Here is a 24183-nt window from a genome sequence, read left to right on the forward strand (position 1 = left end):
AGGGAATGAAGACGAGGGGATCCTGGCCAGCCAAGGAAAAGAGACCCCTGAGGCAAAGAAGTGGACTTAAGGCAGGGGATGAGGAGGAGCTGCTGGCTCCCCCCCAAAAAGAGATGAGGCAACAGGTCTCCGGAGCTGAGAGAAGAGACAGCGGGACTGGGGGTGGCTGCTGAAAGAAAGAAAAACGTTTGTCTAAGACAACAATGGAGGTTAGGTCAGGGTCTGCAAGCCACTAAATCTGTACAGGAGTCTACATGCCATCCTTCACTGGGAAGGGAAACCTCCCCCACCAAGGCGGGAATGAAGGTGTGGGCAGGTTCAGAGGGTAGGGGTCAGTGATGTTCACAGGGGTCTCTCCTGCCCTTCCCTCAGAGGCTGCCTAGGAAGACCCAGTGGCAGAAAGGTACTGTCCCTGAAGGCCCAGGAAAAGTGGTCAGAGAGGGTTTCCGCCTCAGTTTGCCTGCGGTCACATGAGACCATAAAAATAGAAACAGAGAGATGTCAGGCTTAAAGGATGGGATCTTCCCTTGCTCTGAATTTATGAGGATGGGGGAAGAAGGCTCTAACAGCTAGAAACAAATAACCCTAACAGGGAGACCCGTGACTCTGGGACTGTGTGGGAGGACACAGGAGTGCTGTCCCAGAACTCAGGGTTTGTTACAGGTAGGGTGAGTGGGCAAAAGGGGCGGATTCACCCGCTGTCTGGAGGCCGCGGCAAGCTGCTGCACTGGAGGATTTTGGCACCGTGGCTCTCTGGAGTCACATCTGTGCCTCCCAGAGACAGCCAGTCAGGGGCCATTGGAGAGAACTGCTACAAGAACTGGGGTTCGTGAGTGGGGGCTCAGGAGGGCCCTGTGCCCTTTCAGAAGGACTGTCACCAGGGCAAAAAGGGAGAGAGGCACTGATTCCTGCAGGACCTGGAGTGATTACAAAAGTGAGGGGGTTCCGGGAAAAAGAGAGGGAACTTCCCAGGTACTATTGATGGCAGGACAGTCTCTCCCGGTTCCCGTGGGGTCAATAAGGAAGAGGGGAGGAGTCAGGGAGGGGGATAAGTTAATTCAAGTAAAAAAACCAAGAGCAAGAGGAAGAAGGGCGGCAGGAATGTGGCCTGGGAGCCAAGCTCCCACCCACCACCCTCAGGAGCCCCCCGCGTCTCCCACTGCCCCTGCTGTTGCACAGTCACACCGAGGTCTCGGACTGCAGCCTCATGACAAACTTGTGTGACTTGGGATCCACAAATTCCTCAGAGAGTTTGAAGAAGGGGACCTTCTTGGTGCTGACCACCAGGCTGAAGTCCTGGCGTTTTAAGAGGAAAACGATACCATCCTTGAGCCCGTTGGTCACCGGCTCCTCGCTCACCAGTGTCCACTGTTTGGCCAGCCAGCGTTCCTTGTGGTACTGGATGGTGGGTCCGGCTGCCAGGTATCGCTCCAGGAAGGCCTGGGGAGGGGAGAAGGGGCTGTGTAGGCATCTCTCCCACCCACGTGCCATCCTTCATCCTCCAGGGGCACCACTTCCAAAGACAACCAAGATGTCTGCATACGATCTTAGAATGTCAGAGCAGGAAGGGGCCTGAGATCATCTGCCTCCAACACTTGTTTTATAAATGAGGAAGCGAGAGCCCCCAGAGGTGAGGTGGCTCAGCAGGGCTGGGACTGGAGCAGGCTCTCCTGACCCCTCATCCTCTGCTCTTCCTCCTGCGCCATGCGGTGACCGGGGCTAGCCCCCCTCTTTCTTCCTTCCTCTCCATACAGCTTATACGGTTAGCGCAGAGCAGGTCTGCACCAGCAGAAAGCTAGAGGAGTCATGGTTCAAGTGCAACATCTTCAGTCCTTCAGTCACCAAGGACGGCTCAGGGGAAGCAATTCTAGGAAGCTGGCGATAGAGTTGAGGGAGGGTAATGACTCGAAAAGAGCACAGAGCAAAGAACACCTAGTGGAGGTGAAGGGGGTAAAAGGTGGGACTTGGGATCTGGAAATTCTAGAGATGAGAAATAGGTCTCAGCCATTCCCAAAATAGTCCTGAAGCTCCCCGTTCTCCACACCACCTAAGAACATGCAGAGATGGGGTGGATGGGTTAGGGATGAGAGAAGAGACTACAGGGAATTGGAGAGGAGACAGAGGGATGGATGGAGGGTAAGGACAGAAGTAAGAGAATTTGGGAGAAGGAAGGTGAAAAGAAGGGGCCAGACCTGGGGAAAGAGGAAGGATGCTAGGAGCAGAGCGAGCCTACCTTGGGCGTCATGTCATGCGTGATGCAGAATTCAAGGTGCTGCAGGATGCTCTCCATGGTGTGGTAAGGCTGCTGCTTGGTGGTCCGGAGGTACTTCTGCATGGCCCGGGCCATGGATGCGAAGATGGCCTGGGCTGCCTCCCGGGGGTCCATTACCTCCCTGGGGTTCTTCTGCTCCTCCTCCTGCAGCCGCTTAATGTGAGTGAAGGCCTCCTCCACCGCCACCACAAGCCTGCAGGACAGGAGAGGTCTGGACTAGGCACCCACTTCTCCTCTCCCCCTGGCTCTGGCCCTCCAGCAGCCTGAGTGAGGTCAGGCCTTTGTGCTCTCCCCAAAGCAATACAAACCCATCTGGAGCCAATGGCTGGGCTTTGGGGGCTGTGTGCATGTGTCTACTCACACGTGCATGTGTGAGTGTGCGTGTGTGTGGAGGGGGGGCGCCTTTCCCCCACTAGGGACAGGAAACAGCTATAGAGCTCGGTGAGCCAAGTCCAGGGACTCACAGAGAACAATCCAGCGTCAAACCCAGAGAGACAGCTAGGAACTGTGCTATGGGAAAGACAAGCACTACGTCAAACCCTAGGAAAAGCCTTCTGAAATAAGACCCCCAAATCACACTTCACCAGGTGGACAGTTAATAGATATAACTACATGAAATGACAGATTTCTACTCAACCCTGACAGCATGGGCAACATTAACTAACATCTGTTGGGGGAAGGGAGGAATATGCAAAGAATCTGCTACAAATCAAGAAGAAAAAGGCAAGAACACTATAGAAAAATGGGCAAAGGAGGTGAACACACAATTCACAAGAGGCCTGAAAGGCTGAAAAATATATGAAGTCGTCACTTGCTAGTAATTAGAGAGAGAAATAAAATGTTAATAAGATACTACTTATCCATCAAAATGGGAAAAATTGGGAAGGTGACTATAATCCAAATACTGGTTAGGACGGTAGGAGCACTCTATGAACTACTATGCAGTGATAAGATGTAACACGCTGGATGGGGACAGACAACATGCGTGAACCTCAAAAACATAAGAGTTAAGGAAGAAGCAGGAAAAAGCAGCCAGTTCATATTAAAAGCACAGAGACACACAAACCAACACCACATCTGGAAAGCCAGGAACCTGGGAACTTCGAGGAGCTTAGGATGGGATTCTGGGCTAAGTAAATGTGTGGATCTGCGTATGTCTACAGTTTCTCTGTTTATTCTTTTGCTCTCCCCCCGGCCCCCGAGTGTCTCAGCAAAGTTCCTTTTGAAAAGATTCTTTTGTCTCAGGTGAACCAAGGGACTCCCAGTTACAATCAAGGTATGGGGGAAGGAAAAGGTCCCCTATGGGCCAAGAATGGTGGTAATAGCACAGGAGATCCAAAGACCCTTCGGTAGGGCAGAAGGTAAAGGGGGTCGGGGACATCTCTGGTTTCCTTCCCATCAGGAAGTTGTTTCATCATTTCTGAGACCACTGGAGACATGCTAGAATGTCACAGAAATGGGGTCGTGATCTCTGATCTACTGCAGGAGGCGCCAGCCTCGTATAAGAACAGAGAGGGCTGCCTTCCTCCCTGGAAGCCCAGAGATGGTGTGGGAGGAGGGGCAGAGGGCAGGGTGGACGGTTGAGTCCCAAGGCCCTCTCCTCCCCCTCCGTGGAAATCCCGACAGACCAAGGTGGGACGTGGCAGCAGCAGTCACCAAGAAAGATTCTTCGGGCAGGACTGAAGTTCGCATAATAATGTGAACGGGAAAAAGGAAGGCGTGAGAACAGCATTTAAGAATTTACCAAAATACGGGCACTAGAACCTCATTTTCTGCAGGTAAAATTGTACCATCTGCTGAGCAAGCCTCACAGATCTACTGGTAGGACGTCCACCTCCACCAGACTTCCATCCCCTGGTTATTCAATAATCAGTACCTTTTGAAGATACAATTAAAGTGCCAAGTCAGTTGACTTTAAAATAAGGAGATTATCCTGGCAGGCCTCATCTCATCACATGAGTCCTCTAAAAGCAGTTTCTCCGGCTGGTGGCAGAAGTCAGAGAGACCTGCTCCTGCTGGCCTCAAGGAAAAAGCGAACTGCCGTGTGTGAACTGCCAGTGGGACCAGGTGACAAGGAACTGATTCTGCCAACAACCAGTGAGCTTGGATGGAAGTCACCTTGATTTCTCCCCATTAGACCTGGAGGGTCCAGCTCCAACCTGCGCCCAACCCACAGGACTGTGAGATAATAGACATGTGTTGTCCTATAGCACTGAGTTTATGCTCATCTTTACAGCAGCAACAGAAAACAAATGCACACCCCCACCCATATCATCACTGCTCGTCTACTGCCAGCAGTTACAGAAGCCCATTGGCCTTGCTCTCCGCAGCCTATCTACACCCAACAGCACCCCCGCCAGGCACACCCCTCCTCCCCCAGGGACCCACCTGGCCCTCCGCTTGCGCACCCTCCGCTCGTGCTCAGCCTCCTCGTAGTAGTACTCGTTGTGGCTGTTGTCCCGCCTCCGAGCCGCTGCTGCAATCACAGCCCGTGACTGGCCCGTGGAGTTGTTGGTGCTGTTTTCTGCACAGGAGCAGGAGAGAGACGGGATGGTCACTTCGGGGCATGGCCTCGCTTCCCACTCCAGGAAGTCTGGAGACAGCAACCTGACATGAGCAGAGGAAGCTGTGCCCACCCCGCAACAATACCTCCCATTCCCAACCCTCCTGGCCGTTTCTGGGGGAGGCCCAAAGGAAAGCAACAAGGAGGACACCAGAGTGCAGGAGTCCCACAGATGGTCCACCCAGCGCAGGAGGCTCTGGAGCTCACAGAGCCGAGGGCTTAGGACCAGAGATGCTGACACAGAGGAGCCAGATTGGGGGACACAACATAGCATAAAGGGAGAGCAAGTAGAATCAGCAGCTAAGACCAGCCACCTGGAGTCAAGGAAAATGACAGAACAGAAGGGGCTGGGACATGGGCCGGGGAAAGGAGAAAGCGAGGGAAGGAGGGTGAGAAACAGGGAGGGGGTAACTTGGAGTCCTGCTTGGGAAGACACCAGGAGGGCGGAGGAGCAGGGCCGCTCACCCTCTCCGAGGGAATACACCTTGAAGCCAGACACTTTCTTGGCCAGGACGGACTTGGGCAGGTTGAGGAGGGCAGGGTTGTAGACAGGGAAGTCATGGTAATACTTCTCCAGGATCCACACTGCCACGCGCTGGATGCTGTGGGGGAGACGGCAGGAGGGGGAGGGAGAAGGGACAGACAAGGGGCGCAGGGGAAGGGACACATCAGGGCAGGTTGGCAGGGCAGGAAAGGACACAGGACGGGGACAAGCTGCTTCCAAGTACCCTGGCTCAGGGCCTGAGCTCTACTTACCAGGCTCCCAAGCCTTCCCCAGCGCTGGGCCTGCTAGTGCTTCCCTGCCGTGCTGAAGCCCAGGGGAGAAGGGCACTGGGCCTGGGTCCCCAGCCGAGGGTCACCTCATCCCCTCCAGCATCCCCCCAAGATTCCCCAGAGGACCAGGAGGAGTTACTGATACTCTCTGTGGCCTGGGGGGTGGGGCATCCTGCCCACAAGTTTAGAGGGACTGAAGAACTCTCCCCATTATCTCTTCCTCTAGGGGTCCCTCCTTTGGCCATTTCATCTCAGTGACCACTCACTGAGTGCTCACAGAGGCTGTGCCTCAAAGAAAGAGCTGGAAAAGTGATTCCAAAAAGCACCTGTTCACATCCTTCTCCTCTTTGGTCTGTCGCTCTCTAAGATCCGGCTCTCTAACTGTCTCATCATCTGTTCACTCCTAACTCATAACTCCCACCTCATCTTGCCCCAGGATCCTACGCACACCCTCCCATCAAGTAGCAAATGCTGCTGAAAACCTGCTCTGTGCAAAGTACTCAACTCCTTCCCACACAGCCCTCCTAGCCCGTTACCTCCAGGTTCAGCATCCAGCCCTCCTGCCCTGCAGCGCCCCCAGCCTCCTCCCCATGCCCATTCAGCCTGCTCGCACGCACTCATACCTGAGATGACCGACGTTGTAGAAGCGGCTGGCCCCATCGGTGGAGCGCACGACCTTGAGCGTGAACTGAGGCTGCAGCTGGCGCAGCTCCAGCAGGACCACGGCCAGGTAGTGCACGAAGAGCAGGGCATCCACCAGCGACACGGCAAACTGCACCACGCCCTGGTAGCTGCGCTCCCGGGCATCCAGGATGCGCACGCCGTAGAAGAGCCAGTAGGAGACGACAAGCAGGAAGACGAGCACCATGAGCAGGGCGCGGAGCACGAAGACGCGGGGCAGGGAGGCCTTGGGCCGGCGGAAGAACAGGGCCCAGCTGCCCAGCAGCAAGATGAGCAGCTTGAAGGCCACAGAGATGAAGAGGCCCTCACAGGCTGTCCCGCACGGCTCCAGCTCCTCCCGCCACAGCAGTGGGGGCAGCAGCAGGAAAGCCAGCGGCGTGAGGAAAGACAGCAACGCCAGCGTGGCCCCCGCCGCCACCCCCAGGTGACGGGAGCAGTCCAGCGGGACACTGTCCTCCATGTCCTTGGCGATGCGCGTGAGGTCATCGTGGGAGATGCTGTGCTCTGAGGTGCCCGTGACTACCGTTGTCGTCTCCCCCCAGTTGTCATCCTACAGCAGGAGGGGCCACAGCAGTGAGGGGAAAGGACATGACGAGGAGGAGGGGAAACAAGAGAAAGGACGAGGGAAGACAGAAAGGAAAGCATGGGAGAGGGGAGGAGAAGAGGGGGTAATCAACAAACATGCAGCCATCAAAATATCCCTGAGCTCCACTGTGTCCCCAAGCCTGGCATCTGCAGGGACGGGACGTCTGAGACCTGGGCCATGGGGAGCTTCACACCAGTCAGCAAAACAGGAAAAAAAATGCATGTGCACAGAGAACCCTCAGGGCAGAGGGCACAAGATAGATGCCAAGGGAGCTGCTCAGGCAGTGACTGGGATCTGAGGTTGGACTCGCCAGGCAAAGCAGGCAGGCTTCCAGGGAACACAAGCTGACCCTTACGGGCAGGGGACATGAAGAAGAGACTGAATCAGGGGTTCCCGGCCACAGCCAGGAATTAGAATCACCTAGGGCACTTGGAAAATAATACCAATGCCCAGATCCCACCCAAGAAAGTGTCAACCTTCTTTTAAAAAAAGCTCCCCAGAGGATTCCAATGTTCCTCCAAAATTGAGAATCACTGAACTAAATGATCTCTAAGGCCTGGCTATGTAACCTGTAATCTATGGACCAGCAGTGTGGACATCACCTGGGAGTTTGTTAGAAATGCAGAATTGCAGACCCCACCCCACATCTACTAATCTAGAATCTGCATTTTAACAAGATCCCCAAGAATTGCTCAAACATTAGAATTCTAGAAGTACTGCCCTAAGCTCCTTCCAGCTTTCAGAGCATCCCATGATTTCAGTAGAAGCTAGAAGGGGAGCACCCTGGGGCAAGAATGATGTGAGCTGAAGCTCCCAGAGGACTGTGAGAGAGGGGGATCTGTGAGCAGGAGCTGAGCAAGGCAGGTGAGGCTGAGAACAGCCAGGTGGAGCTTGAGCAGGCCACCTGCAATGCCACACTAGCAGCAAGCGTCTATCCTCCAGGCACCGAGAGCCACTCAAGGCTTCTGATTAAGGGAGTGACCTGACAACAGCAGGGTGGGGAAGAGAGGAGGACACCAGGAGGAAGGGAGGGCGACAGGGTAAATGATTAGTGCAGGGTGTGCAAGATATGGTGCAGGCTTAGGGCCACTCTAGGCCGGCTCTGCTTGGCCATCTAAATGCTCACAGCTCAGGGGCTGCCTGTTCCTAGAGGCAAGAGGGTGGACAGGCTGAGGTCCCCAGGTGGCCTTCACAGTGTGGTCCATTCAAGCTGTTTCTCTGCAGAGGCTGGAGGCCATCCCACAGAGGAGTCCCCAAACCACCAGTGGCTGTCAGTGCCCACACCCTTAACTCCTGAACAGCCTGGGGATATGGAGTCACATTCTGACACCCAGGGATTTAGGCTACAGGATGAAGACATGGGATGGAGAGTGTAGGAGACTGCCTGGCAGGGTGAGAGTTGAGGAATCTCCTCTCTCAAGGACGAGAGAAGAGTCTGATCTGTAGAAAGTGGACGCACTGACTGCCTTCAGCTCAAGAAACTGGGTCTGCTCCTCACCCTAGTGTGACCCCCAGACATACTGCCTACCCTCTCTAAGGATCAAGGGCTTGGGAACTCCTCCCCTACAACAGGTGAGCTGATCTCAGAGTCACTTCAAGAACTCAGGAGGCCAGGTCTCAGGGAGAAGATGTGGTTGGGAAAGAGGGAGAAAGAACACTTCCCTCAGGTATCAACCTGCACCCCAAACCCAGAAATTCCCAAGGTCAGTCACCGAGATTTCTTGTGAGGAAAAAGGCGCTGGGAGTCTCCAGCATCCTAAGATGCTCCCAAGAAGAAAGAACAGGAGGAATGAGACATGGGCAACCTCAGAGTCATCTCAGATCCTGCCTCTGCCCTATTCCAGGACTGTTCTTCCTCCCGACCTCCCTGCCAGATGAACAGAGCAGGCCACAGAGGTTAGAGCAAGAGCAACCTGCTCACTCATGTCCTGGGAAACTCTCTTCCAGCACCCCTAACCCCCCAGCCTCACCCCTTCCTCTGCTTTTTCCTTCTATTCCTTCCTCACCTCCTTTCCCTAAGATCTAGACAATGCTATCCTACAGGCCCACACCAGAGGGCGCTGGAGTGCCCTTAAGGCTCAAGGGAAACTCAGGGCTCCCACACCGCCAGGCCCCAGTCACCACAGCCCTCCTACTCCAGATTCCCAGCAGGCTAACTGGCTGGCATCTGCCCAGAGGAAGCAGGCAATTCCCATTACACAGCCCAGGTCGCCCACACCTCTCCGGAGATGAGGAAGTGGCTGCTGCTTCCAAAAGGATCTCTCCTGAAATTCCCTGAAATCTACTGAAACAGGGTCCACCCTTGGGACACTAAACAGAAGGAAGTATGACACGAAATGCCCTCCCTGATGTGGCCTCTCTCCGAAAACACCAGGTTTCCAGGCCCTTCCCCTCTCTGATGGACCTCCAACTTCAAGCTGGAAACACCTGGCCTGGACCTCATCTCTCTCATGCTCACCCGCTCGTCCCCTCGCGTGGACTCGTTGTCCAGCAGGGGCTCTCCAGGAGCCTGGATTGTCACCGACTTGTCCCCACGGCTCCCATCTCGGCTCTTAGAGCGGTGTCGGTCCCGGCGGTCTCTGCAGCAGGAGGCCGGGGAACAGGCACAAAAGGTCAAAGGGAAGACCTGGGTCTTCTCAGCAGCCACGCTCACCCCACCACCCCTGCTCTGCCCACCTCTCAAGTGCCCCCAACCCTCCCTCCGCCACCTGTGTCACCTCCACTGCTCGCCCACCTGTGCTTGCGGGAGCTGCGGGAGTGGCCCGACTTGTAGGAATAGCCCGAGTACTGAGACTCGGTGTCCATGGCGTCTGAACGCCGCGCCTTGTAGCGCTCCAGGGCCACAGGCTGGGGCCTTTTGGGGGGCCCCACAGCCACCTCCTTCAGCACCGGCTTCTTCAGGCCAAGGGGCACCTTCAGGAAATCAACCGTCACCCTGAGGGACTCTATTTTGCTGGACGGGTGGGCTTGTCTCAGAGAAAATCAAGCGACGCTCCTGAGGAGAGGAAGCAGCTGGTTAGGGGTGGCTGGGGCTCCCCGTGGGGTCAGGGCAGAGGAAGACCATCCCCAAACAGCAGCCACAGGAAGCTTAGCCACAGGAAGCTAGCCACCGCCCAAGAATATTCCACCCAGGTTCCTGCTCTAGCCAACAGGCCCAGTTCCTCCTGCCCTGTCTCCTAGAAAGAGCAGCCCCAGACTGTGCCAAGGATTCAGGGTGCAGGGAAGATGGCCAGCAAAGGCCACGCAGAATGACCCAACCCTGGACCCCCTGGAGGGGAGAACCAGGGCAATGCTTTCCTATTCTCAACCTGGAAAACTAAGGCTTGGAGAAGGCAGGTTCTGGCCAGGCAAACAGGCTGGACCATGGGAGACCTCAGAGAGCAGAAAGAAGCTAGCTTCTGTCCAGAGGCTACCCCGGGCCTCTCCTTCTCCCTCCACACATCTTCCCCCCACTCATGACTTCTGAGTGTACCCACAGGGGGCTGCCTATGGCTGTTTCTCTTGGGACCATCTCCCGAGCATCTACATCAAATACACCCATAGTTACTGGCCAGGTTGGGTTAGCTGCTCCCCTTGAGGCTGTGTGTGTGTGTGTGTGTGTATGCATGCACAATAAGAGGCGGGGGTGAGGGATGGAAACTATGGATAATGTGGTGGGGGTGGGAGGAGAAGGCAAGTAGAAACCATTTTCCAAAAGCCTAATGTCCTGAAATAGGCAAGGTCACAAGTTTATCTGGCTATTCACAGACTGAGGGGCAGCATCTTTCTTCCAGAATTTCACCTTCTAATTCTGCAGAGGAGAATGACCTCTCCTTCTTCCCTCTTCCCTAACTCTCACCCAAATCCTGCACATTCTTCAGAGCCCAGCCCCACCGCCTCACGGAAGCCCCCCACCTACTCTAGCACCCAATGCTATACCTTCCCCTCTGACCCCGACCCCACCAGTAATCATCACTACACACTGAGCACTTATTTCCGATCTTCACTCACTGAGTCATCAACTCCTTCCTCGGCACCTTCTATGAGCCACGTACTCTGCTAGGCCCTGAGCAGACAGTGGTGAGACAGACCCTGAGTTTACAGTCTAACAGGGCAGATGCACACTGAACAAGTAAACAGGTGAGTATTAATGACGAACTGCAGGAGTGAAGGAAGGAGAAGAACACGACGCTATGAGAGACACTACGGGGGGCAGGGGCTACTTGAAACTAGATGGTTCTGGAAAGTCTGAGAAAATGACACCCAAGCCTGAAGGAAGAGCAGGAGATAACTAGGGAGAGTGGAGGGGAAAGCTTGTGGAGCAGAGAATGACACAGGGGAAGGCCAAAGGCAGCAGAGAGCTCGGTGTATTTAAAGAACCAAAAAAGGCCAGTGGAGCCAGAGCAGAGGAGGGGAGGGGGTGTGGGAGGTGAAGCTGAAGAGGCAGCCAGGGGCCAGGTTATTGCAAGGTCCCGGGGGCCAGCGAAGAGGCTAGCTTTTATTCTGAGGGTAATGGGAAGGCTGCAGAGGATTTCAACTATGCAGATATGGATTGGCAAGAGGGGAAAGCAGAAACAGGGAGATGAGTCAGGAGATGACTGCAATCTGAAGGCTTGGATGGGGCAGAGGAGGCGAGAAGCAGCCCAGTTTGAGACATGTTGGTGGTAGGAGCAACAGAATCTAAGGAGGACCGGCTGAGGGGGAGGGGACCGTCAAGATCTCAGGCTTGAGCAAGAGAGTGGATGGGAGTGCCATTATAAGGTAGGGAAGCCTGGGAGGAAGCCAGCTTGGGGAGGAAGCCAATGAGTTCAGCGTCCAGCGTGCTGAGTTCACAGCCGTGAGACAGGCCCTCGAGCAGGCAGCTGGGGGTCAGAGGAGCTGGGCTCAGAAGAGAGCCTGAGCTGGAGATATGGACGGTGTGCAAGGTCAAGGGAATGCATGGGATCACCTAGGGAGAGAATTAAATAAGGGGTCCCGGAGAACCCCAACATGTAAAAGGAGCAGGCAAAAGGGCTGAGGAGGTGAGGCTGGAGGAGTAGGAAGGCCAGAAGAGCCAGAAGAGCGGGCTCTCGGGCAGCCAAAAACTCAAGAGTGTTTCAAGGTGGGAAGAAAATCAGCAGGTCAAGTGCTGCCAAGATGTCAATTATGTTCAGAACTAAAATGGGTTTGCTTTGTGTAGTTGTTATCTTTTCTCCAGCTAAACTAAACCATCAGCAACTTGAGGATAAGAAATACGACTGATACATATTTGTATCTATCACCCGCCCGTGGGCACACAGCAAGTAACTGAGCCCCACCTAGTAAATGAGCACACCTCTCTGACTCTCAGGAAACCACGACGACTGCTGGGAGATGAAATCGATGCTAAATCCACTCATTTATCCTCCTAACAGTGATTTGGAGGCACTCCATGGCCTAGTGATGTTTGTCAATATCCCCATGTCAAGATAAGTGTGTGACAGAGACACACTTAGTGTGATGGAGACATAATACCTTAACCCAACACTAAACCTTCCTCAAACCCTTTGCCATAAACAGGGCCCTTGTTCATCGCCCTGTCTGCAAATCACACAGTGGGCTCCTCCGCCCTGTCTCCCGAGAACTCATCCTACTGGTTTAGTCCTCAGTACAGTTTACACATCTCACCTGAATCTCTCTTGCTGTGGTTCAGCCTATTCTTTCTAGTTCTAAAAACTGAATTTCACAGGCAGGTTCAAAGACAGCAAGTGGGTTAAAGAGTGAGGGGGGAGAAGTAAAGAGGAAAAGGACTGCCATGGGTTGAGGTCTAGACAGAGACACCAGAACTCAGACTCTCCTTAGCCTGCATACTTATATCTGCCAGAACCAACAGCAAAAAGAGCCTGTGGTTTGCACCCAAGGATCAGGGTTCAAAACCTAACTCTCCCACTGACTCACTGTGCAACCACAGGCAAGTTACTTAACTTCTCTGTGCTTTGTAGCCTGGTAGGGTCATCGGGAAAATAGGGAAAATAATGATACATACTTCATGGGGTTGCTGTGAGGATCATGGGTGTGAAAGAAGTGCTTTCATAAACGGCTCAGCTAGTAATTAGTTAAGCAATTAATAGGCTCTGGCTCCAGGATCACTCATGCTCCAATCCCCAGACACTTCCTCTGAGACTTGGGAAAGAGCTAGTATAAATAAATCCTGCTGTTCCTATGACTAAATTAAGAAGTCACACTCATTCACATACACACACACACACACACATGCACTCCGGACCAGACCACCACTTCAAACACACCCAGGAGGGAAGCTGATGCCATTGTTTCTCCTACAGATAAATTTCAAGCCAGACAAGGGTGCCAGTCCCCTCCCAACACTTTGTTCTGAGCTGTTCAGCCTAGAGCCCCCTACCTTCTTCCCTGCTGCTTAGCAAAGACCCAAGGACCCTCGCTGTTCCCCTGGACTGCTTCTCCCACCACGACCAGCGCAACTCAGAGTGCCCGCAAAGCACCACAGCATGCTCCTCCCTCCATGCCCTACCAAACAGAGGGGCCAAATATGAATCCAATTTCTGAGACCCTTGCCTGCTATCCCTTCAAGTACCCCAGGGAACGAATCCAAGCATGGGCAAGGCTCGGGGGAGGGATGGGAGGTAAGCAAGGAGAAGGGCAGAAGTTCCCTTGTTGAATCGGTCTCGGCAATCAGGGGTTTGGAGGGTCTCCCGGGTGGGCAGCGTTCCCAGGGAAGAGAGTGGGGGAGGGGAATCAGTGGATGAGATCAACAAGTGGAAATGTCAGAGGCATGACGAGACGGGGAGGGAAGTCCGGACTCGGTGCAGGGCAGGGAGTGCCCTGGTTTGGGGGGTGGGACGCTGTAAATGCAACACGTCCCATTACTTTTCACCTTGCCCCCACCGTCTAAGACACACAAACACACTCACTCAGTCCCCTGCTCAAACTAAGCATGGATTATCTGGGGTTAAAAGGAGGCCAGAGAGGAGAGAGGGAGAGAAGAGAGAGCCCGTCACAAAAAGGAGACCCTTCTCCCCTCCAAAGGCCTTTCAGAAATAAAATTAATGGAATGTGTCTCAGTATCATCCCAAGGGGATTGGGGGGAGGGCTGGGGGGGGAATGTGGGGGCTTTTGTCCCGGCTGCCCAGCTTCTACCACATTGATCACCATGGCAACCAAAGCCCCCTGTTGCCTAGGTGATGGCAGCCAGGTCCTGGAACCCATACCCGACATCCAAAGCGAGGGAGGTTATAGAGGTGGGGGGGTTAGGGACAGAGGGGGAGAGAATGGGGTTTCTCCTCTGGCGGCCCCAGCTTTTGTCTGAGCTCTGGGATCGGGTTTCTTCAGGAAACAATCGGAGGCCTCTGGAAAAAATACACTCAGAACCTGGCAACAGGCAGAAGGAGCAAAGCCCTGGGGTGGTATGGGAGGTACGGGTGGAGGGAGATTGGTGTTGGCCAAAATGCAGACCAAGCCTGGACCCTTTCCCGCTGCCCCACTCAGAGGACCAGCTCAGGTAAATAAGGCCTTGAACGCAGACACAGGCATCCCCATGTGAGGCGTGTGCTGGGACCGTGTGCTGGGACCGATGACCAGAGGGCAGGCGGCTGTGGTCACCACCTCCTTCTCCCACTGCTCTAGCCCAGGGCCACGCCTCCGCCCAGTCCAGCTCCCTCAGGCCTGGGGTGGGGAAATGAAGCAGGGCAGAGATGAGGACAGAGCTGGAGGGAAGCGCTGGGGAAGCCAGGGTGACTCTGCCAGAGAAGAAAAGGTGGGGAGGGGACAAGACACAAACATACACCTAGAAAGGACATCTATCGCCCTCATCTCTACTGAGAACAGGGCTAAAAGTACCGGAGCAGCAGAAAACACTGGGTTGGATTTTAGCAAGGACTTCTAGCCAGAGGGGGAAGAGGACAAGAAGCCAAAAGGTCTCCTCTCATGGGCAGAGCTCTGATAGCACCATTTTTTAAACAAATGGCCTTCCCCTCCACAGTCTGGGACAAGGGAGGGTGCTCCCACCTGGACGCAGGGGAATGGGCATGATCGCCTCTTCAGTGCCCTCTTGCAGAGGAGTCTGCGGACCTTTGCCCATTAAAGGTCTCTGATTCCCACACAAGAGCCAGGGTCTTACTGCACGTGCCCTGTACCCCCTTTTCCACTACAACCCACGAGAGAATGCGGACATGTGGGCGCCCCCAGGCCCGTGGCTCCCTAAGTTTCACCTACCACAATGCTCTAGTATATCAATGTGAGTCCCACCCAAAGTGCTAGATGCCCACCTTTCTGGGTGGCCCCAGGAGTCCCACTTCCCCACCCGGTATGCAAGGAGCTAGAAGTCTATGTAGAGAGACAGAGCACCTTGCCAAGTCATTCAAAGTCATAACTGTCCCTCTTCAGACTCTTGGTTTTTCCTCTTTGCCATGCTACTCCCTAAGTTACATCGATGTGCTCAATCCAGGGCCCTCTGTCAGACACGGGTGGGGGCGGGAGGTGTCCAGTGGGGGGAGGAAACACAGAACCTAACGTGGCTCCCACGGGGGAGAGGGGAGTGCTAGAACTTCTCACTGTGCCCACATCATTCCCCGACCTCCCCTTCTCCCACCCTCCAGGGGGAGACAGTGGATGGATCCACCCAAGTCTCAGCAGGTTCCAGCACTATGCTCAAAGAAGCCTTGAAGGTGCAGCCCCAAGTTTTACAGATAAAAAGGTGGGGCCCCGAGGAAGAAGGTGGCTCGCCCACGGTCACTAGACCTGAGGCAGCTCTGTCTTGGCCTGCATTGCTAGAAAGACCTTACTAACACTGTGACTTTGAGGTGTGCTCCTCCCAGAGGGAGACCAGGCTCCTCCATGAGTCCTTCTGGGTCTTAGAATAGCCAAGACTACAAGGCCAGGAGAGGAGAGCATGTACTGACTCCTGTCCTACCCCCTCTTCTCACCAGTGACAAAGGAACAGACCGGACAGAGCTAAGCCAAGCCAGTAGAGACCAAAGAGCCCCTTCCCCTCAAAGGGTGCTTTTGGCCCCGCCCACCCACCACTCCTGACTGAGGATCCTGATGTTCCTTCATTCATTCCCGTCTAGCCTTGCACCTCAGACAAGCCACCCATCCCAGGAGGCCCATGCTGGGTTTTCCCTACCACAAAAAGAACTAAGGCACAGAATGGGCCAGGACCAGCCCCAGGCCTGGACCAAGAATGGGATGGAGATTTTGTTCCCACCCTCATTTCTGCACCCTGAAAAACGCCCGGTGTCCTTGGGTGACAGGGCTGTCCAGGAGGCCAGAGAGAATGGCTGGATCTCAGGGTATGTGGGTAGGAAAAGCTGGACCAGCGAGCCCAGGAGCTGGCACCAAGTGCCCCGCCCCCGCCCTGCTAACCCAGCACTCTCCCAGGACAGCCCCAGACATGAGCTCACCATCCTTAAAGCCCCAGGGCAGGGGGCAGGATCCTTCTCCTCACGGGGCTGCGTGGCAGGGGAGGGGCATGCTTGGGTCACTCAGGCGCCTCTGCTTCCAGAGCAGCTGCTCACCACCAGACCCCAGAGCAAGGAGCACCACAGGGGAGGCCCCACAGCCTGGGCTCCTGGCCAGGACACCTGAGCTGGCATTCTAACTGAAAAGGAGCTGGGGAAGCCAGGGCCAGGCCCCTCTCCACCTCCTTCCTTAATTTCCCTCCATCTAAGGCAGAGGTGAGGCTGGGTACCCTCATAATCCACAGACACACCTAAACACAGACCCCCACACACGTACACCCACACTCGTATTCCCCCGCTGAAACCTGGAATGGCTCCTGCCTGCCCCACCCAGCTCCACCCACCCTGGCCAGGCAGGTTCTGTAGAGACCTGCTCTGCTTTCTCTCGGGCACCCCCACCCCCACCCCAGTTCTCAGAAATTCCCTGCTCCCCAACACATCATGCACAAGCACACACACGCGTGTGCGTGCACTCTCACATACACCATAGCACCTCCTTCCCTAGCCTCCCCCAGACCCATTCCCAGTCAGTCTGGAAGGGAACGCCAGGCAGGGGGGACGAGTGTGCACAGAAAGAGTGAGTAATCCCTTTGGCATCTGTCCCAGGTGGGGGCCAGAGGGGAGACAGGATGCTAAGCTGGTGAGAAGGTAACCAGGACTTCTAGATGCCTGGATGCTCAGTTTAATTTTCACCAATGGGAAGGCCCACAATTCCCACCCACCAGGCTCTAAGCTTCTTCCTCCCTCAGCTGGGGCAAAGGACTGGCCCCTACCTGCCCACCAGGTAAGCTGTGCAAGAGCCAAGAAGGAAAACAGGCACGTCGAGTTGTCCTCAGGGACAGGAGAAGGTGGACAAGGAGTGTTGACCACAGGCCAACTTCCTGTGCCCTCCACATTCCCACTCTCATGGAAAACAAAAATGCCTCCTTCTCTGCATAGTCTACTATCCCAGGTAGGCCCCAAAAGTCCCTTCCCCAAGAGACCGTCAAAGCCTGCTCACATAGCCCCTGCCTCGGAGAGGAGGTGGAGAGCAGCTACATGGGAAAGGCGAGGCAGCCAACCTTAGGTTTGCATATGGATGGGGAGAAGTGTGAGCAGGGACACTGGCAACTAAGGCTGGTTTGTATGGGAAAAGCAGTAGTGGGCCTAAAGGTGTGAGACACAGTGTGACTGGGGGTGCAGGGGGCAGGCCTGGGTTTCTCCATTCTGAAAACCTTCTCTTCATGCCTCAGCCCAGGGCCCAGATCTGGCCCATCAGCCAGTTCTTATCTGGGAAAACTGAGCCAGTTGAAAGGCCCAAGTACCAACCGACATCCACCATCTTGACAAACCCACCACCTGAGGTTTTCACTCTTTCTGAGGAGTCTCAACATCCCGCATCCCTTATATCCACCACTTCCATTCCTGGAGTAAAGCAAGTGACAAAATAAGTGTTTCTGATCACACCTGGTTGTTTTTTAAGTCACTGCATTCACACGTATGGCTCAGCACCTATTCCTGTCCAACCTCTACTTACCCTAAAAAGCCAGAGCCTCCTCCCCAGATACACACAAACACACTCTCTCCTCTGGCCAGGGTGGGGGAGCCAGGAACTCTCTGGGGGATATTGTTAGGGGATGTGCTGGAAAACTCTACAGACAATGAGGGCCAGGCCCCTCCCAATCACAAACAAGAGCTCCCATGTGTGAAGCGACCCAGCAGAGAGGAAGAGCCCAACCCCAGAGAGGCTCTGCCCACACGGTGGCCCTGCCCCAGGCTGGTGACAAGGTGCTCCTCTTGAGAGACCTCGTTCCTCCAGGAGACTCCACCTGGCCCCCTCGCTCAGGGGTAGACTTCTCTACTCCTCAGGCTGACATCTGGACCCATGTCCACTTTTCAAGAGATCAGAGAATTAATCAGGTTCAAGATTAAAGGCAATAATGAGCAAAATAAGACCTAACTGGAATGCGAGTAGGGAAAGGCAAAAAGAGCACTTTGGGAAATGGAAGAGCCTAGAGACAGACCCGGCACAGCCTCCTGGGAGCAGTGTAATCTTAGATGAGTCGCACACCTTCTCTAAACCTCAGTTTTCGTATCTATAAAACGGGGATAATAGTGCCCACTTCAGAAGGTTAAGAGTTTTCAACTAAATAACGTATACAGACTATCGCAGTCAGGCACAGAATAGATGCTCAATAAATGTTAGTTCCCACCTCACTCTCCTTTAGAGGGTGCACAGCCAATCCCCTCCACTTCCTGTTCCCACAGCCTCACTGTGAGAAGACTCCACCCAGAGTAAGATGGAATCACCTTTGGCTATGGTGTTGGCGCCAGCCCCCAAATGACGCCCCTCTCTATCTTAAACCACACCCCAGCACCGGCAGAGAGAGCAGGCTCTTCCCACTCTCTGCTTCTCTCCTCAGGGGCTCCTGGGTCCCCTGCCTCTCTCTTCCCCTCCCCCTCCTTCCATATTACAGTGGGGCAAGGCCTGGGCTCCATTCACCTCCCACTCTCCCTTAGGTGCTAGACCCAGCTGTGTGTGAAGTGGCAGGGGAAAGGGGCCCCAAGCCTCCCACCCCACCCCAGCCCCCAGCTTCCTCCCACTCTCCCCTCTCACTGCCCCACCCTGATTACCAGGATATCCTCAGCTCTGCTGATTCCAAGCCCGCTTCTCCCAAACCCGTTCCCAGCTGTCATCTCTGTAATTACCAGCCTCGCCAAGGGCATCAGACAAGCACAGCAACACCTCATTTCCAAAGGGCTCCACCATACAAGGGCTCCTACTCTGTACCAAGCAGGGCGGAGGAAAGGGATGGAAAGAGTTTCCCTGACCCACCTCATTTCTCTCCAGAACACAAGAGAGGGTGACAGAGGGCTGCCCACGTCAGACCACCAAGAGGCAGGATAGGGAAGAGAGGACTGCTGGGGGACAAGCGTGAGCAGGATTTACTCTCGGGCCCTTCCTTCACCTCTGCTACCAAAATCTCCCCAGGAACAAGGCTACCCACCAGGAGAGGGTGAGAGGGGAAATTTCGGGTCAATTCAGAGACAGGGGAAGTTGACGCCCAGTAAAACAGGAAGATGGGTACCCACAGGGAGGAGAAAAATGCATACAGGAGGGAGCTGCCCAGGGAAGAGGAGGAAAGAGCAAGTTTATAAGAAGTCCTATCCCCCACCCAGAGCCTGTGAAGGGGCAATAATACCCCAGGCTCTCCTCTTCCTAATACCTCCATCCTCACCAGCCGCACAGGACAGAGAAACTGAGACCAAATCCCCACTTTCTATTTCAAGATCCAATAATACTAAGCTGCAGGGGTTCACCAACATCCCCTGATCCTTCTCTCTCAGGCTCAGCTTCTACCTGCGGAGCCCGCCTCCATCCCTTTCCAGTCTGCCTAACTCATCCTTTAAATTCAGCTAAGGTTGATCCACACAGCGGAATATGATTCAGCCGCGAACAGCAATGAAGTTCTGATAAACACTACAACGTGGATGAACCTTGAAAACGTTATGCTAAGTGAAGGAAGCCAGACACGAAAGGTCACACATTGCATAATCCCATTTATATGAAATATCCAGAATAGGTAAATCCATAGAGACAGAACACAGAAGGGTGATTGCCAGGGGCTGGGGGGTGGCGAATGGGGAGCAACTGCTTAATGGGTACAGGTTTCCTTTCGGGGTGGTCAAAATGTTTTTAGATAGAGGTCGTGGCTGCACAGCACTGCCAATGTACCAAATGCCACTGTTCGCTTTAAAATGGTTAATTTCTGCTATGTGAATTTCATTTCAATTAAAAAAAAGAAATCCAGCCAAGGGCACTTCTCCAGGTGCCTTCCCTCACACCCACCCCAGGGCCGAGCGCTCCCGTTCCATGCTCCAGTGGCCTCCTGAACACACTTCCATAGGGCACACACCGGGCTACAGTGAATCGATGTGTCTATACCCATCTCCCCTGTGAAAGCCCTTCTTATTCACCCCTCAATCCCCTGTGCTTCACACAGGGCCTGGCAAACAGTAGGCAGTGCCCAGCATAGTGTGCCAGAAGAGGAGCAGAACCAAAGCCTAGCTCTTCTCCCCAACCCAGAACTCTCTCCCGTAACAATCACCGATCACAACCAGAAGCACACCAGCTACCATTTACTGACGGCTCTCATGTGCCCAGAACCATGTGAAGTGCTCTCTGGATATTATTTCATTTAATCCTCATAAACCGAGGAGGGAGAGCCTATTATTAACTCCATTTTACAGGTGAGGCTTCAAAAAGTTATCTATCTTCTCTGAGGTCACAGAACTAGGAAGTGGCAAAACCAGAATTTAAGAGCAAACTGAAACCCAGGGAGCAAGGCTGCTGAGAGGACTTGGGGCTCCTTGAGGAAGGCCCAGGCTGGGGTTGGAGGATGGTGTCTGAAGACATCTAAGAGGCTGAGGAATGGAGTTTAAGAACCTGCCCAACATCACACCACAATTAAGTACTAGTTCCAACCAACTCTGACGGACTCTTCCCTTTGGGCCTCACAGTGTGGGGAGCTGTTGAGGGAGGAATAAGCAAAGAAGACTGGATCCCCAAAACTCAGAGGGGCTGAGGGCAGTCCTGGATCTCTTCCCCCCAAAGCTTCTGCTGGCCAAGTTCACACCCCCTGTAACTGGAAGGACCTCTTGGAAACCAGATGAGCAGATAAAAATCTATCCTGCTCTAGGGCCAGGGTAAAGGGCCCTTCCTCAGACCTCGAAGGAGCAGGGGGGCACACCAGAGAGGTGTGCCTGGGGGAATCAGAGGAAAGAGAAGGCAGGAGCAGGACAATGGGGGAGGAGGGGCCAATGTGGCCACTAGTTCCAGTCTGGAAGTACTTTCAGAGATGGCACTTCCTATTGTCTGACCACAGCTCCTCCTCCTTGGAAGAGCACCCCCACCAGCATGTCATGCATGTAGAGAGAGTACACAGAGCAAGCAAGGTACCCCAGAAGCCAGAGCACAACATCCTAGAGGCAAGTGCCTCGCTCACCCTAGCAACCCGACCCATCAGACAGATGTCAGGTTGTAGGGAATCATGCTTTTTTCTTTAAGCCCATTCTTTACTCAGCCCCAATCCCTTGTCCCAACATTTTCTAACTCCCACTACTGTTTTCCCGAGGGCCTTAGGAAAGGTGGGGAGTCCTGAGGTCTAAAGAGGGAACATTCTAATTGCCCATGCCCATCAGAGACTCTAACATTCCGATTCCAATTACTCAGAGACCCTAATGGGCATGTGCAATCACAGCCTCAGCTCCAAAAACGGGGTGTCTCCATCCAAACCCTGCCAGCAAGAGGAAAATGGCTGAGAGAGTGAAATGGGCAAACAGTGTGTGCATCCTAAAGAAGGGGATGGCCAGTACCTTTTCTTCACCCAAAAGGGAAAGAACAAGAGAGAGGAGAGGGAAAGGAGGTAGCTGCTGCTTCCCTGGGGAGAGAGATCCACTTCCGCATTATCGTGATCATGAGAATAGCTGCGATGGGTGCCTGCCCCTTCCCCAGCACACGGACCTGTGCCCTCTGGCAAGCTCAGCCCCTAATCCTCACCCTCAGATCTGGCTCACAGACCACAGCGCCATCCCAAACAGGCCTCTCACCAGGGAAAAGGGAAACTCCGTGATAAATCACACAGATATACTTCCAGAAACTCCTGGAGAAACACCCTCCACTGCCCTCCCCAGAGCTCCCGTGCCACCTTCTCAACCCCACGGACAGGGAAGTCAAGTTGTTCCACACCGGGTCTCATCCATCCAGGCACGCTCCTTCCTCTTGCCTTCATCCCAAAGTAAAATCCCAAGACCCCTCGAGAACTGTAGGATCCTGGTGGCAGAGGAGAGTTAGTGGGCTCTGAAGCAGCAAACTCCAAGACATCTTTCCAAGAGAATTGTGGCCTGAGGGGGCTGAACTTGGGTCAGGAGGCCAAGAATGTAGCCTCTTCACCTACTAGAATCCAACTTATGCTGGGGAAGGAAGAAGTCCCTCTTCTGCTTCTCCCTGACTCCTCCAAGCTCCCAGATTCCTCTAGGACTACAACCAGAACCCCTGTTGCCTATTTCCCACAACACACACCCTTTTCTACAAAAACCCACCCCTCCAAACAGACACCTCATGAGATGGCCCACTCACTCCCACCCATAGGTCTCAGATACTTAAGGCACTACCCTCAAACCCAGGCAGGGCCATCCAAGAAGCCTCAGAATCCTCCAGACAGCCCTCCCTTTGGGATCTCTGCCAGGAAAATCTGCCTGCAGAGGCCAGAGGCAGTACCCTCAACACACACTCAAAAACAACACTCCACCTGAGGCAGGCACACAGACTGGTACTTATCCATCAACACAGGTTACACACAAGAGAACACAGATTCACTCACACCTCCTCCCAGTACACAGGTGCACACACACCTATCCAGGTATGCCCCCATTCTGCTCTTACACACTCACCTTGCTCAGTACCTATACACCTCTTTCCCATAAACCCTCCCCAGTTCACACGCATAGACACACCCCCCCTCCCTAGAGCATACGCACAAATACATATCCAAACACACAGCAGATACATGGTCAGCTGCTCCCTGGGTGGACATACACTCAGGCACAGAAAAACACCTACACTTCCAAACCCAGGGCCCACCTGCAGAAACACGCAGCACGTCAAGACACACACACACAAAAACAAAGAATCATGCACACACTGATCCTCCACCAATCCTTTAAAACTCACCAATGCGGAGCCCACAGCCCCCCAAATGGGTAAATATGAGTGGGGAGAGGGATGTCGGCGCCTGTCCCCTGGGCCCCATACACAGCGCTTGAGTCTCCGGCCGCCAGCTCCATCCTCGAGAGCTGCACACACACCCCCTCTACTCTCCTCGGCCAGCTCCCCAGACTCCACATCACACCCTGAACGCATACCTGCACCGTCCCTCCCCACACTCCTGAGGTGTGTATGCACCCCTAAACACCCTCGTCCTCCAAAACCTCCACACTCTGATCCTACCACTGCCTCTCCCCCCACCTCCAACACATACTCCCAGTCTCCGGATTCAACCGGCTCCCCCGGGATCATTAAGGCCCCTGCCCGGGCCCGGGGCCCAGGAAAGTCCCCGGCTCTCCAGGCCCGGGCTCCGCCCCCTCCCCACGCGCCCCTTCCCCTCCCCAAAGTTGGAGGGGGCACTCGGCTGTGCAGTGGGGGAACGGACCGGAAAGGGGTGGCCCCGAGCCCCTTCCCCCATAAGCCACTCCGCTCGCTCCGGGGCCGGGCACCCCCTGGCCCCTTGCATGATTGTCCTCCTTTTCTGTTTCTTTTTTTCTTTCTTTTTTTTTTTTTGCAAACTTTGCCCGCGCCCCCTCGGCCCGACACTCACCCGCCGCTGCGAACTGCCCGGTGGGCTCGGCAGGCGCCCGACTCGGCCCGGCGCCTTTGTATCCGCAGCGCTCCGGGTCGCTCCGAACTCCGCGCTCCCGGACGGGCAGCGCGGACGATGGGGGGGTGTTGAGGGGGGTTCCTGAGTCTGGTCACCCCCTCTCCGTCCCAGACCGCTGCCTCTTCCCCCTCAAGGCCCCGGGGGCAGGGGGCCGGGGGGAATGGGGGGCGCTTAGGCTCCCATGGCGGGACCAAGGATCAAGGAATCAGGGATCTGGAATCAGATCGGGAGCCGGCGGCGGAGGGGGGAGGGGGTGGAGGGGGAGGGGACGAGAGCAGAGGGGGTGCAGGGGGCGGGGGAGCGCGCGCTCCCGGGTGCCGCCTCCCGGCTGTTCCCGCACTGGCTTCCCCTCCCGCCGCCGCGTCCATTGTCTGCGGCCCCGCTCTTCCCAGAGTCGCCGCTCCCCCAGCCTTTGGACTCCAGACACCCGGCGGCCCTCCCCGATCCTGGGAATCGCCGGC

At 54.8% G+C, this 24183-nt stretch overlaps 1 protein-coding gene across 3 annotated transcripts; it reads right to left on the bottom strand.

The window, feature by feature from the left end:
* Positions 1-6: 6 nt before the first annotated feature.
* On the bottom strand, positions 7-23904 carry VANGL2 (VANGL planar cell polarity protein 2). Of its 3 annotated transcripts, none has more exons than XM_046682913.1 (8): positions 23663-23904; positions 9611-9871; positions 9335-9455; positions 6233-6840; positions 5301-5437; positions 4661-4796; positions 2234-2465; positions 7-1440 (listed from the first exon to the last, which is right to left on the bottom strand). In XM_046682913.1, exons 2-8 carry the CDS (start codon positions 9679-9681, stop codon positions 1180-1182), a joined length of 1566 nt encoding a protein of 521 aa, XP_046538869.1. In that variant the 5' UTR covers positions 9682-9871; positions 23663-23904; the 3' UTR covers positions 7-1179. The 3 variants fall into 3 exon arrangements, with proteins under 3 accessions (XP_046538869.1, XP_046538872.1, XP_046538870.1); XM_046682916.1 differs by lacking the exon at positions 23663-23904 and adding an exon at positions 23020-23034; XM_046682914.1 differs by lacking the exon at positions 23663-23904 and adding an exon at positions 18500-18514.
* Between the last annotated feature and the right edge of the window lie 279 nt (positions 23905-24183).

The sequence above is a fragment of the Equus quagga genome, chromosome 13 (assembly GCF_021613505.1).
Source record: "Equus quagga isolate Etosha38 chromosome 13, UCLA_HA_Equagga_1.0, whole genome shotgun sequence".
Taxonomy (NCBI): Eukaryota; Metazoa; Chordata; class Mammalia; order Perissodactyla; family Equidae; genus Equus; species Equus quagga.